The 14,851-nt window shown below is 31.6% G+C and overlaps 3 protein-coding genes and 1 long non-coding RNA gene across 5 annotated transcripts in view; 2 read left to right on the top strand and 2 right to left on the bottom strand.

The window, feature by feature from the left end:
- LOC123653709 (AP-1 complex subunit gamma-1) overlaps positions 1–6,594 on the bottom strand; it is a 36,260-nt gene extending 29,666 nt beyond the window's left edge. The window contains exons 1-4 of the mRNA XM_045589701.1: positions 6,411–6,594; positions 3,794–3,855; positions 2,995–3,136; positions 1,433–1,621 (exon numbers count right to left, since the gene is read on the bottom strand). Of these exons, the coding sequence (XP_045445657.1) occupies positions 1,433–1,621; positions 2,995–3,136; positions 3,794–3,855; positions 6,411–6,469 (452 nt within the window). The 5' untranslated portion in view covers positions 6,470–6,594. The remainder of the gene's footprint in view (positions 1–1,432; positions 1,622–2,994; positions 3,137–3,793; positions 3,856–6,410) is intronic.
- LOC123653710 lies at positions 5,349–6,374 on the top strand. Its single transcript, XR_006743144.1, has 2 exons — positions 5,349–5,602; positions 5,887–6,374. It is a non-coding gene; the product is annotated as an uncharacterized LOC123653710 (long non-coding RNA).
- Positions 6,595–6,668: 74 nt separating the features above from the next.
- LOC123654078 (ADP-ribosylation factor-related protein 1) lies at positions 6,669–10,728 on the bottom strand. 2 transcript variants are annotated; one of them, XM_045590038.1, is made up of 5 exons: positions 10,450–10,728; positions 10,198–10,368; positions 10,046–10,127; positions 7,190–7,361; positions 6,669–6,916 (listed from the first exon to the last, which is right to left on the bottom strand). In XM_045590038.1, exons 1-5 carry the CDS (start codon positions 10,540–10,542, stop codon positions 6,823–6,825), a joined length of 612 nt encoding a protein of 203 aa, XP_045445994.1. In that variant the 5' UTR covers positions 10,543–10,728; the 3' UTR covers positions 6,669–6,822. The 2 variants fall into 2 exon arrangements, with proteins under 2 accessions (XP_045445994.1, XP_045445995.1); XM_045590039.1 differs by having other exon boundaries at positions 10,458–10,478.
- Positions 10,729–11,131: 403 nt separating this feature from the next.
- LOC123653880 lies at positions 11,132–14,225 on the top strand. Its single transcript, XM_045589858.1, has one exon. It carries the CDS (start codon positions 11,132–11,134, stop codon positions 13,895–13,897), a length of 2,766 nt encoding a protein of 921 aa, XP_045445814.1. The 3' UTR covers positions 13,898–14,225.
- The last annotated feature ends 626 nt before the right edge of the window (positions 14,226–14,851 follow it).

Raw genomic sequence — 14,851 nt, forward strand, 5'->3', positions numbered from 1 at the left:
AAGCGCTAGTCTATGTATTTAAAAAAAAAAGCTAGTTAAAAAAGTTAAGTTACCTTGTTTCATAGGTTTTAGTTATTATCACGTCCAATATAAAATTATACAACTTTACATAATGTCATATGTTACAATCACGTTACATACGTTATTTCCCTCAAAAGAAATGTTAATCAAGACTCAATTTATAAATCTATTCGTTTCTTTTCCTTAAACGTAAAACCATTAAAATCCTGACAGATTTATTGAATTATAAATTTCTCCGACGTCCTGTATCCAAGCCAGCGCTACTAGACCCACGCACCGTTATCATTTATACCAATCTTGTTCCCAATACCTCATCATTCATCATTACAGCCTATACAGTCCACTGCTGGACATAGGCCTCCACAAGTTTACGCCAAAAATAACGTGAACTCATGTGTTTTGCCCATAGTCACCACGCTGGGCAGGCGGGTTGGTGACCGCAGTACTGGCTTTTTTCGCACCGAAGACGCTGCTGCCCGTCTTCGGCCTGTGTATTTCAAAGCCAGCAGTTGGATGGTTATCCCACCATCGGTCGGCTTCTTAAGTTCCAAGGTGGTTGTGGAACCTTGTTATCCCTTAGTCGCCTCTTACGACACCCACGGGAAGAGAGGGGGTGGCTAAATTCTTTAGTGCCGTAGCCACACAGCACTTAATAATCCCAATACCTAAGCTGACTAAATAAGTTGATTACAAACTTTTAATTTATTTAGCGCTGTGTCATATATATATTTTTGGTACTTTTACAAAAGAAATGTCAAGTTTACGGTATAGAAACTTTGCGATATCAGTTTATCCTGACAAATTTATAAATATAATATAAATTATAATTTTGCTCCATTTAAATATGTTACGAATAATAAAGAATCTAAGAGAGATCCTTGTGAAACACCCATTTTTAATATAGAGGATTTCATACCATTCATGGAAATATACTGATTTCGTTCGTAATCAAATGTTTCATACAAATAAAAATATGATGCTTAAAAGTGTAATTAAACATTTTTCGTATCACTTTAATATGAGAATAATATTAAAATGAAGAACTAACTTGACTGGCATTTTGACACAATTGGCAATGACTCTCTTCCGTTATGGCTGTCATGAGATCGATTCCCCCTCCTGAATCTGGGAGTAATATTCATTTATATGTATTTTAAATTTTTTTTAAAAAAAATATATTAGTCAGCTGTTACGTGAAAAACTGGCATCAATTTGCCTACTTTAGGAACAGTCGAACGCGTTTGTATGTAAAACCTATTTAATTACACATAATTATTGAGTAGAATTCGATTTGGCGAACTGAGATTCGATTTCATGAAGACTCTGTCTGCCAGGAACATTTAAACTTAAGTGTATACACAAAACGAAAATAGATAACATAAACAAAGGAATTACATTAGAAAATACTCACTTTTTCAGACAATTGGTGATCAGCAGATGTACGTCTTGCCTTTCATCCAGGAGCAGCATGGCTCCCAAGTAACCCACTCGCTTGTCCGTGAAGCGAGGACTGGCTATTAGCTTCAGGCATTCCAGTTGACCGAAGTGCGCCGGATAGCCCAACATGTGGATGTACAGGAGTTTCGCTATGTTCCGACATCTGTTTGTGATTATTTACAATTTAATGATCTATTGATTGCCGGTTTGTAATAGATTGATAATTTTTTTGGTGGCGAGTAGTTATTTATGGCCTTTCACCAGTTTCAGATAACGCTATTTGGCGGATAACGGTATACAAGAGGCATAAGTTTTTGACATATTGTTCTTAATTACAATAGTGGAATTCTATATTTATGAGATAATTCTATTCCCAAATATTAATCTAGCAGTTGTAGTTTATTCATTGCTGAGCAGCAGCAGAAGCAGGTCCTAATGGCATATTATTTCCAAACTATTAAACAAGGTTTTCGTCCTTGCTAAGCAAATGTATTGTAAATATAAGTCGAGCTCCATATTATGCGATGAATTCTTTGGACAGCGACGAAATATGGTAAGTAGTGATGCGAAACGATGACGCATATTACGCGATTGACGCGATAAGCAGAGGTATTACCGCGAAAAAATAGGCCATATAAAATTACGTTATGTATTTGATATTTAAGCGACATGTCGCATTTCCATTTATCAGTCACCTAGGTCAACGAGACGAATTAGGAACGTGTATCGCTTGCTCGTAGTTGCAATATAAGTATAACACGTCCTATGAATTGTACCAGATTGCATTGCATTTGTGAATATCAGCACTTTTCGATATTCGTTCAGGATTTTAAAATTTCTACGTATGTTTAGTTGTTATTTCTGGTTGTTACAACAAACATCTGACAAGGATTGATGGACGGATTCGTGGACTTTTGTTGGAAAATCATTCTATTCTAAACAGCATTTCGTTCTGAATCGTTTTAAGGTCAAATTTCAGTCGAAGCGCATAAAAAATTACTAAAATTTGCCCCATCATATTCAGACTAGAATAATAAATATTGAACCTCAAAGAAGATCTAAAATTAGGCATATGTTTTTTTATAAAACAATCGCCATAATATACTAGAATGGATAGAGGTGAATGACTAATTACTAAATAGTGAAATTTGACAATATTATTGTCTAGACAGGTTATTCAGAGAAAGCAATAGGTGAGTTCAGTGCCATTGATATTCCAAAAGTTCACGACAAAGGTCAACATATTTAGGTCAACAAAGGACAGTTTAGATATTGTTCCTTTGGATAATAGAATTTTTGTGTTAAGCCTTCCAACCTTGGACTAAATTTTTATAACAAGCCCGAAGTCCAACAAATAATCCTATTAAATAGAACAAAAGTTAATATCAGAGTTAGGAAGACAAGGAATCACAACATTAATGGCTGCTCGCAAAAATAACGACACCGAACCAAATTGGGACTTTAGATTTAAAGATAAACTAAAGCACTAGGGACATTGAGATGGATCAGGAATTTTTAACCTCCTAGATTCCTTACCTCCAAACACTATCCTCTTCCCTGAAGGTAGACCTAATATACGCGCACTCCTTGTTCACAACACTCCTTTCTTCTGCCGCGGTCCTAGCGGCTCGTATCTGTCTTATCAAATCTCGTAACCGAGTCGGAGTCTGCATCCTCACTGAAACCGGCGCTACTGTTATGGACGACACACACACAAAAAAAGCGATGATCAGTGCATTTGTTAAATCGTACTTAGTATAAGCGTGATAGCTGATAACGGAAACTAAGAAAAAAGCATAATGTTTGGAATAAGAGAATTGTTATTTTGAAGGCAGAAATTAATAGTACCAATATTGACCCAAGGGATTATTCTAAAAGAATCTCTTACATTTGGTTGTTTATTACATGAGGATACTTTAATCCTTCTAGGTCGTTTTTAAGATACCTTGTGCAAAAACCTATGAACCTTTACTTTAAAAAAAAATATCTAGTCTTTGACTTTCAAGGACATTTTTTATATAGGCATTTTTTCCTTCAGTTTTATTACCAGCCAGAAATTAGAATTAAAGATTTTGAGCTTATTATTAAGCAGGAAATATGTTAATGTTAAAAAAAAAACAATACTATTGCATTCTAGCCAAGGAAGCATCAAACAGCTATTCATTGGTTAATAAAGCTCAAACTATTTAATACAAACTCATTCGAGTGTTCAAGGTTTACAATGTTAAGACTACCATTTCAAAACGTGAAATGTGATCACAAAATAAAACACATTTGAAACTATATGTTTACCTGTTAATAAGAATCTAAGTATTATATGAGGGACTGCACTTACCTCTCTCTATGGCCTCATTTACCACTTGTTTTATGGTGGCAATGTTAAACGCTGGGTTAAACCTGCGAAATAAATGTATTTCGTGAATATATAAATTAAAAATTTTGTTATATTTTTATCTAAGTTAATGGGTTCATTGACATCAGTTTAAAATTTAAATTTGTTAAATTAAGTGTTGTTGTTATATGGCTTTAATAACTATTTTGATAAAAGTATGCTCCGTAACATGTCTACTAGCCAAGAAACAACATACAAAAGACAATCTAAATGGTAAAGCTAGAAATGTGGAATTTTGTTTCAATCTTTTATACAAAATATATAATGATAAAACTTCTACATTTTGCTACTTATACAATATATTGTTTTATTTCAAAAAAATACCATAGGTAAATAAATCTTCATACAGTAATATATATGTATTCAATCTATATAAACAATAGGACCTTCTTTAGTTCATAACTAACGCTATATTGAATGTCACATTGTCAACTGTAACAATAGAACTGATCCTTTTACATTTATAAAGTATATAAGTGTTCTTAATTTGATTTCAAGCCACAATTGCAAGTTTAATTTGATATATTATATAACTAATTAACAATAATAATTATAAATCATAAGAAATTATATCACAAGCAAATTTTAAATATTACAAAGCCTACTTTGTAGAGTAGGAAACATTAATGTTGACACTACTGTAACTGTATAGGCCTATATTGATATATGAATATATTTGGCTTAGGGCCAAAATGACATTAATATTGTTTTCTTTTACACTTCCACATTTTTATTGTTTGTTTTAAAAATAAGAGATACAAAATATCTTACATAGAAATATGTTATAAATAATTTTTTATCTATATTATTTTTCAAAAAAAGTCATATACATATTACCGATGGCCTATATAATAAATTTTGTAAAAGAATAAGTTATCTTATGAATTATATTATATAAAATATCTTTTTTTTAAATAATAGATATATAAAATGGTTTCAAATGACAAGATATACAATATGTATGTGTCTGTTTACTTTTATTGGCCACACAATTCTAGCCACGGCTTCACATAGGTATTTAACAAAAATTTCAACATAATATTTTTTCAAATTTTTTTTGAAAATATAATAAGGCCTATTTCACCCGCAGATAGTATAGCTTCCCAACAGTGAAAGAATTTTTAAATTGGTTCAGTAGTTTCGGGGCCTATTAAATGCAAACAAACAATCAAATCTTTCCTTTTTATAATATTAGTATAGATAATTAAAAATTGACATAAATAGGTATATGTTTTTCGGTATATTTCGAATGAGAATATTGCAATATTTTGAAATTGTAGCAAATAATTTGTACATGATAATATATTTTGTTTCGAAACCTTGCTATATAATTATTAGACAATATCACACAGATCCAAAATACCAGTAAACGTCATATTCGTTATAATAATAAATTTGTTTATATCGAGGGAGAAAATGTATCTAATTCTTATGAGTTTATAGAATTTCCCTCCAGCTGAACTTAATAAATTATAAGTAATAAACTATAACTACTTTCAACATAGAATTTACTTTCAATTGACAATTTCATCTAAAGAATTATTTTGTGTACATTGAAATAATTTCATATAAGTAGTAATCACTGCACTTCTACAATAAATGTGATATTGATATTTTTCATAATATAAACAAAAAGAAAATTACCCAGATTCTGAGCCGTTCATCTTGAATTCTTCGACGACGTGACTTATTTTACGAGATATTCCTTAGAGATTACGAAAACAGGATAATAATCGGTCTCCGAAATGACAGGTGTGTAACAACTTACGAATTAAAATCAAATTTTCAGTGAATTTTAAATCACTTTCGATGACACAAATTATAAAATAAGAAAACTAATTATAATTAAAAGGCTTTAGTCAGCCTAATAACCATTTTATCTTGTCACAAACCATAAAAATGCAAGTGAAATCGCATGCCACCTTCTGTACAATAATATCATATTTTCACTTCAATGAAAAATTTAACCATAATATTCGCCGGATTCTAAATTTGAAAACTAACACTTGTAACTACCAATAAATCTTTTATCACAGATTTTATTCAGAAATATTACGGCAGCCGCCAGCTGACATTTCCTGCGTTGCAAGAAATTCAACATGGCCGATCGACATGACATGACTCGCAGCTTACTCCTTCTCGCACTCAAATACGACGTTTCGTATTAGTCAAATCATGTATTTTTATTATGTATCTTTGTTTGTAAATTCAATAAAAATATTTGGATACATAAATTTAAAATAATAAATGTATTTGTGATGAACGAAAATGTACATACTATGATATACCTATACGAAAGTTTGTTTTGATAAACTAAAATTGACAACACTTCTGGTGGATATTTAAACGATTACGTGGAAAGTGGGAAACCCTTTTTCGTAATCTGACTACCGAAATCAAATTAAAATATAGATAGATATATTTTGCATTAGAATATTAGATATTGTAATATTTTAGTACTTGATTTCTGCAGAGATACTAAGATTCTTATCTGAATTAAAAAAAAAAAAAAATAATAATAATATTCTGGTCTATCGGTTTCTAATGTTTTCTTACCTACCTTCTGTTTTGTTCAGGTGGTAAAACACTCCAATCGACTTCGTACATGGGATAAGCCATGGTCGCAATAAAATTTTACACTAAACGTAAGAAATTCACAAACACATTTCACAAGTATGTCACACTAGTTTACAAGTACAAACTGAAGCGTTATCAGAGGTGTTTTATCAGGTGCAGGTGCTCCTCAAATATCCAGTAATTTACGTATCTCTTATCAAAGTACTATTTATCACTAAAAAAGGATAGCAATATACACACGTTTGGTTTAATATTTTATTTTCAAATGTCAATACTGTATGTACAAAACAATGGATCGACTCGCATCATTATCTAAATATGAAAGCTAATTATTATTCATTGTATTAGTAGTGCGAACATATAATAAGTATAGGCGATGTCGCAGTCATTTAGTTTTACAAATTGTCGTCGTGATTTCGCGGCGGTCTCTCGATACTGTTTCGTTTTATACAGTCCACTAGCCACCTTATACCTTCGTCGACTCCATCACTGCAAAAAATAAACATTAGTTTTAACGTTTTATGAATGACATTATGAAATAAGTATATTGACATGGTAATTGACAATTGTGTAATAATTTGCATACCTATTTAATTTTGCTATAAGTTATATTATGTACAGTATAGATAAGATTTAGACAATTGCCTTGACATACAATTGATGATTTGGTATGCTTGTCCAATTTAAAAGTAAACGTAAGAGATAATTAGTATTTATATTAATAGTCTACCGTTATATTAGAAATTAATTAGTACAAATTACCCAGTCAGAGCAGAAGTGGCCATTAGCATAATGTCTCTAGCACCAATCAAGTGGGCATTTTGATTGAAAATAGGCTTGACTGTATGTACTCCCATACAATCTGGAATGTCTTGCTTGTTAGCTAGCACCAAGAGCGGAACGCCGGTTAGATGTTCAGATGCTATCATCCTGTCTTTAAAAGAATAGGTAAATAGAAAAAAAATATTAAAACAAAACTTGAGGTGGTTTATGAGATCTACTATAATCCTAAAATTATTACAAATGCAACAATGTATATTTATCACTCTTTCACGCAAAAAATGCTGAACTAATTGTAATGAAACTTGGTATGTAGATCGCTTGAGATAAAAGTAACACTTAGGGCCTGTTTAACAAGTTATGGATACCGCTACTTGACAGATAATGACAGTATTCGACATTAAAAAGTTTTTGAATCATTATTCTTTTTAGACGACGCGCTGGCGTAACGGTCACTGTTGCGCTGGCGGTTGCGGGTTCGATCCCCGCAAATGAAAACATTTGTAGTGGCCATACAGATGTTTGTCGTCGTCTGGGTGTTTGTGCAGTTTTTGTGGGTCTCCCCACCGTGCCTCGGAGAGCACGTTAAGCTGTCGGTCCCGGTTGTTATCATGTACACCTGATAGCAATTGTTACTCATAGTAGAAAATATATCCGCCAACCTGCATTGGAGCAGTATGTTGGATTAAGCTCTGATCCTTCTCCTACATGGGGAAAAAGGCCTATACCCAGCAGTGGGATATTACAGGCGGAAGCGAATTCTTTTTACACGCTTTTATTTACCATCGAATTCTACTATATTTATGAAATATTTCTATTCGCATAATTAATCTTTAAGCTGTAGTTTATTAATATTGAGGAGAAACAGGTCCTACTGGCCCATTATACCTCCCGCTGTTAAAGTCTATTTGCATCGTCATACGTCGGCTACTTTCATCCCGATATTTATACTGGATCGGCTAATCGGAAATGGCGCGGGTGAAATTTCGAAAGGCAGAGTTTTTTTATTTATTTATTTAAAATTAACATCCACAGGCTCTAAAATACCCATGCCTTTTATTAAACATCACATATTATAATTACTTAGTCTTGCTTATGCTAAAAATATTTATAAATATTAATAATAAATCTTTATTCCAGAACATACATTCCATACAATTAAATAAAATTGAACTTATTAGATTAAATAAAAATGATAACTTAAAAATAAAGAAAAATCGTAACAAATTATTGAAACTACATAATATGTGTCCGAACGAAACTGGATTTTCAGCCGAAACCGAAACCGAAATTTCGGCCTTGGTCTCATCGTCAGATTTGGCCGAAACTCAAACTCACGTGGTCAATGTAGTGTATTATGTCCCCTAGTGTATTTTTAACCGACTTCAAATAGAGGAGGAGATTTTCAATGTAACTATATTTTTATATGTGTAGTATAGCTTTATACTGGGTGGACTGATTTAGATGATTATATTGTTTAATCGAATGCTGATGTTTGTCATGTAACTTGAGCAAATACCATTATGTTTATTATTCCGACATTCATACGGAATTACAAAATACGTAGCTGAAATTGCGAGGCGCATTTTGTTAAGAATACATTGTTTTGATTTATGTTGTTCATTAGTGGTAAAATATTTTTAATTATATATAATACCTTTTTAATCTAAGTTTAATGTAAAGTTACAATTGCATCATTCATTTTAATTTTATAAATAGTGGTTAGATGGAATGATTTAGTATTATCTATATCTTATATATAAAAATGAATGTTGCTAAGCGCATAACTCGAGAATGGCCGACTAATTCGGCTAGTTTATCTTTTGGGCTTACAGAAAGTTTACATACTAAAAAAAAACATTAAAATTTTTTTTTTTACCATCAGCTTTTGACAGAACAAAGTCTGTCCGGGCAGCTAATAAATTATTGATTGAAATTAAAAGTTTGTATCTCATAACTAATTTAAAAATCATTGGAATACCTAATATTTAACTTAAAACATGCATAACTACAGTGCACATCTAGATTCACTGCACATTAGTAAGTAGTTAATAATAATAATAATAATAATAATTATTATTATTTATTTATTTTGCCAGAGTATGGTATACGGTTGTCAAATTTAAAAGTTTAGCCAACATATTCTACCAATTTTCGGTGTGCAAATATTAGTTTTTAATTTATAAACTGTCAAGTAAACATTGTTGCTACTTTGATGGCACCTTAGACTTTCATTTTACTGTTAAAAGGATATGTAATTTTAGCATTTTTTTACTTTCCCCATTAAGTACTTTTTGATATTATTCATAGCTTAATTTATACAAATCGATGAGAAAAATAGAAATTAATCACTAAAGTCAATACTAACAATTTTTATAATAATTTTATAGGTCGTTTTATTCATATCTTTATCACACTAAATAAACTGAGCATGTAAAATCAATTACTTTATCAGTTATTCATCTTATAATCAATATTAAAAATGTTTTTTTAGTTAATATTGCTTTTAAATATTTTAATTTAATATGTAAATATCAACTTTTCTAGTAATACACTACACAATTTACTTTTATTTTATTTCATTCTATTTTTAAAATGTAAAATAAGAAACATTGTTATCCATATTTTTAAGTTTTCTTAGTCATCAATTTTTATGTCTTTGTGCTTTGCAATTAACTACATACATATAAAATATCCCATTTCAGATTTTAATAACAATGTTAGCAGGTACAAATTTTTAAATACTTTAGATATTTTATAATGTTTAAACATTATGCATATATTTGTAAGTGACTTAGATTTTTTTTTCAATGGTGAATCTTGTTAATATATACTCACCGAATGTTTCTTTTGATTCTGATATTCTATCTCTGTCTGATGAATCCACTATGTATATGACACCATGACATTCAGCATAGTACTGGAAATATACACAGACATCTTAGATATTGTTTTATTTAGGTTACCTGTTTATATATTGAAATACCTACTTTATCCCACAAGGATTGCAATTCCTGTTGTCCACCGAGATCCCAAAAATTAAGTCTAACTCCATCTACATCTATTTTACCTATATTTAGTCCTACTGTAGTAGTTATTCGACTGGGGTTCATCGCTTTATACTTTTTGGTAAATTTCGTTTTAGTAGCCTCCAAATATGTCTAAATAAAATATAATAAGAATTAATTTAACGAGAAACTTATGTGTTTAGTGAGTTTTTAAAGTATATAATTGTTGTATACCGTTTTACCAGCATTATCAAGGCCTAAGATTAGCACACAAAACTCGTCTTTCTGAATAACGTATTTATAAAATCCGTGAAGTAGTGTGTACATCTTTAAACATTTTAAATTATAGATTATTGAAAGTTTTAAAATAAAAAACCAAGCAATAATATCAGCTACCGTGTAATTTATCAATTAAAGAAAATTTAAATTCTACAAAAGCAAACAAAAATATCATTGACTAAAATTCAGATCACAGATGACAAATTGACAACATGACAATATTAATTACGATTAATTACTTTTGACACTGACATTGACCACAGATATTTTTTTCTTTTTAAGGATCAAAGATATTTTTTTCTTTTTCATAACCATTTTTATCCTTGCCTTTGCTAAACAAATCCTCGGTTTGTCTAAAAATCATCACTAATCAAGCGAAAATTAAGAACCAATTATAAAAAAAAATGTTTCCCTTTAGAATTGAATATTAAGTATTTTTGATTTTAAAATATTAAAAGTATAAAGTGAGATCATTACTTTTTATTGTAAAGTAGTTTTTATTCTAATTTTACACTAATTTGATTGGCCTATTTCTCAGAATAATATTAAAAATATAATAAACTTTTGTCATTAACTGCCAATGCAATAATAATATTTTTATACATTTAATTAGTGTTTAAAACATATAAATACTAAAATGCCTATAAAAGAAACGAAAAAAGTTCAAAAAACAACTATATCTGAAAAATCAAGTACATTTGGAGAATATGAGGATGAATTTGAACCTCCTTGTTCTATAAGTCTTTCTGTGCTATTAGAAGGCGAAACTTTTGGCCCAGGGGATTGGACGTTTTTAATTATTTTTAACGGTCAAATTTTAAATGAAACGAAATGGCATGACAAATTAAAACTTTATTTAGAAACATTACCATTAGATTTAAAACTATCGTTCCATCAGTCTTTGATTGCAGATCAGCCTTTAATATTTCTTATTCGCACCGTAGGAGGAAAAGGAGCCAAGGATCCAGATCCTTTACTTAATATAGATAACCGGGCTGGAGCCTCTGTCGATTTACTACCTTTGCTTTTGGGTGAAGAAAAAGTTTTAGTTAAAGTACCTTTGATAAATATAATATCAGGACTGAACACAGACTGTGTTATAAACGTATTTGCTAAAATATCAGGAGAAGTGAAAAATACAAAAACTCCTCTAATTATTTCAATGATATCAGCTCACTGTCTTCCATCCGCTAGAGAAGGGACGGTTTATTTGAGTGCAATAGCTTTAAATGGCATTGATGATCATATATCTGCTAGTTTCGGCATGTCACTTAGCAATCATAATGCATCGAAAATTGTTTGGGCTTCTGCAAGCAATGGTGGCTTGGTAGCTAATACAGCTTTTAATATTCCGTCTGATGATATATACATACCAGAAGACATGAAGCCAAATAATACCGATGCTTGTAACTGTGTTTATTGGAATTCCATGAAACGTTTTCTTATTGATCTCCAAAAGTTGCGTGAACGATTACACACTCCATTTTTATTTGAAATAGCTGGTGTACCTAAAGTTGGAAAAATTGATGTGAGAGGGCGGTATATGGCATTTGTAGACTTAGGAGTGTTGTTAGAACCCGGACAGATTGGAGTTACTGTTTGTGCAAGGTTATTGTATTATAACGAGGCAAGTTTACCTGACGGTGTAGGTGGTTTATTAGAATTGCCACCAACTAGTGCTAAGATAAGTGCACGTGACACAGATTTAATTACAGATGAGTATGGACATGAGTCATACGTTTTAATTAGATTTGATTTATTTGATCCAGTTAATGCCAAGGCAAAAATAACAACATTATTTGAAGTTATAGGTTTTCCACCACCTAAAGGTTCTCCCATACCTGTTAGTGAATTTCGCTCAGAGGTTATTCCTGAAGATTCTGTGATTGATGCACGTCTGATAAGAAAGGAAGGTGGGGCATTAAATGTGCATAAAGAATTAAACACTTTAACTTGTAAAGGTACAGTACAAATGAATCAAACTATAAAGAGAACAGCGGCTAATCGACTTTTAATTCGAGTAAGATCTGTGCTTAAGCAGTTTTCACCTGGAAAATGTTCAAACCTCGAATTTCAAGATATAATTACAGCTCAACATGCTGCTAGTCGTCGTGCTGTTACTTCTTCATTTGCTCCACAATTACCGCCACCAGTTCCATCTTCACGCATTGCATCTGCTAGAAGTCGGCTAGCAGGAGACAAAAGAATAGCTAATGAACATATCGATAAAAATTTGAAGGCTGCACCAAATCATCCACGACCTTTACTTTCAAAAGCTTTGCGTTGTTTGGAAGAGAGTAATGAAATGGAAGCTCGTAATTATTTATTGGAGGCTATAAGTGCTCAAAGCAGAAATAGATATTTACTATGGATTTTTGGAGGAACATCGTACAGAGATGAGTATGGTGAAATTTCTGCAGCATCTTTTAAATTAGCTGTAAAAGGAGATCCATCAGATGGTACTAAAGGAGCGATCGGTTGGGCAGCTTTGCATTCTCTATACCATTATCACAAAAATAGTTGCACAGCATTCGTTGCAGCTCGCAAAATGCGTAAATCGTGCGAACTACCAATAGAATGGAAAAAGTTTTTCAAGCGATGGGTAGAAACAAGCGGTGAAGAAGAAACTTTCTGGATTCCTAGCATTGTAGATTCAAATAATCCAATGTTAATAGCTTCTGCTTTTTTTCTCTGCCTAAGATGTTATAGTTTTAGTGAAAGACTTCTTACATGTATTGAAAATGGTTGTGTAACACGTGGGTCACGTTTTTCTTTAAAAACAAAAGTTACTGTTGACATATTTTATCTGCGAGCAGCTTCACTTATTCTACAAGGGAAATTGGATAAAGCCTTAGAATTTACTGAATTAGGGATTAAAAAATTCGGCCCTTCAGCTATGATGTCTCAAATGCACGCGACTTGCTTAACTTGCTTACGTGGTTGGGACGGAGATTGTGAGAACGCGTTCAACGAAACGGACCGTGCAGGTGCTGAGCCCTCTCCTTGGTTGCTCTTACAAGCGGCTATTGGCGGTCTAAAGAATAATCCGCTGTCAGCGCTACAACGTGCTGCACGCGCTCATAAAGTTGCTCCATCGGCTCATTCCGCACTCATAATTAGTCGTGTGTATGCTACACTAGGCGAAGAAAGTTTAGCTGAACGATGGGCTGCGGCTGCTGTAAAGTTAGAACCGTTGCTAGCTGATGCATGGGCATTTTTGGCTATTATAGCGTTGTATGATAGAAATATAGACAAAGCAAGGACAATGCTTCGTACTGCGAAACAAGCTGGTCCAGTTAGTCTAGATATAGAAGAGGAGTTAAAAAAAGTTATGAAAATTGTTCGTGTTAATTGGCCACCAGATTTAATAGTAAACGATATATGTTTTTGTGAATATTACTAACGGTAGTTTACGAGTAATGGTAGTGATAATATTTAAAATAAAAGCTGTAGAAAGGATGTAATTATGTTTTCTATTGTCGATGTCTATTACAATAAACGAAGTAATATTAATCAGTATGTTAAGTGGTTAAACGTCTTCAATTACCGGATAAACTAATTAAATGATCTCACTTCGTAGGTTTATGCCTTTTTGTATATTTCTTTGTTCACTAACATTCTTTTTTTACTTTTACGCATAAATTGATGTTTGATAACTTACACGCAATACATCAATACCTATATACAATTACCTTTATTTTTTATTAAGTGAAATTAAAATTTGTTTAAACTGACAGTGTTTTAATGCAGATACACTTACAATTAGAAGTTTGTGTATGCTTTTGTTTATTTGTTTGTGTTTATAAGCTGATTTTAAGTGAATAATATTTTAATTATTAGAATAATTATCAGTGACGAAGAATCAAAGAAATGTGTTGTTTATAACAAACAAAGTGTGAACTTACCGCACAAAAACAAATCAACAAAACTGTTCTACATTTTACAGTAAGTATGAAAAATAGTTTTGATATAGGTAGTAAATTTTTCTAAAAAATCTTAACGATTTTAAAATCTGATCGATTGCCTGATGATTTAAATCGATGTTAGTAACTATAAAAAAGACTAAAAATTAAAAAAATGTGTCAAAAGCTCGCGCTCTACCTTTTTAAATACATATAAATATATGGAATAATATTTCCTATTATTAAATAAACTAATATGAATGCAGGTGTCCATAATGCTCAGGAAGAAACGAGTTATAAATATAAAAGTGTCACTAGCTAATAATACATCTTCAGGCCAGTCTATCGCTTCTGTCGCCTGCTAAACTGGGTTAAATTGCGACATACATAAGCTATGAGGAATATATAGTTATCAATACGATAAGCTGATAAGGTGCAGCACATATCAATACGGG

Source organism: Melitaea cinxia, chromosome 5 (assembly GCF_905220565.1).
Source record: "Melitaea cinxia chromosome 5, ilMelCinx1.1, whole genome shotgun sequence".
NCBI lineage: Eukaryota > Metazoa > Arthropoda > Insecta > Lepidoptera > Nymphalidae > Melitaea > Melitaea cinxia.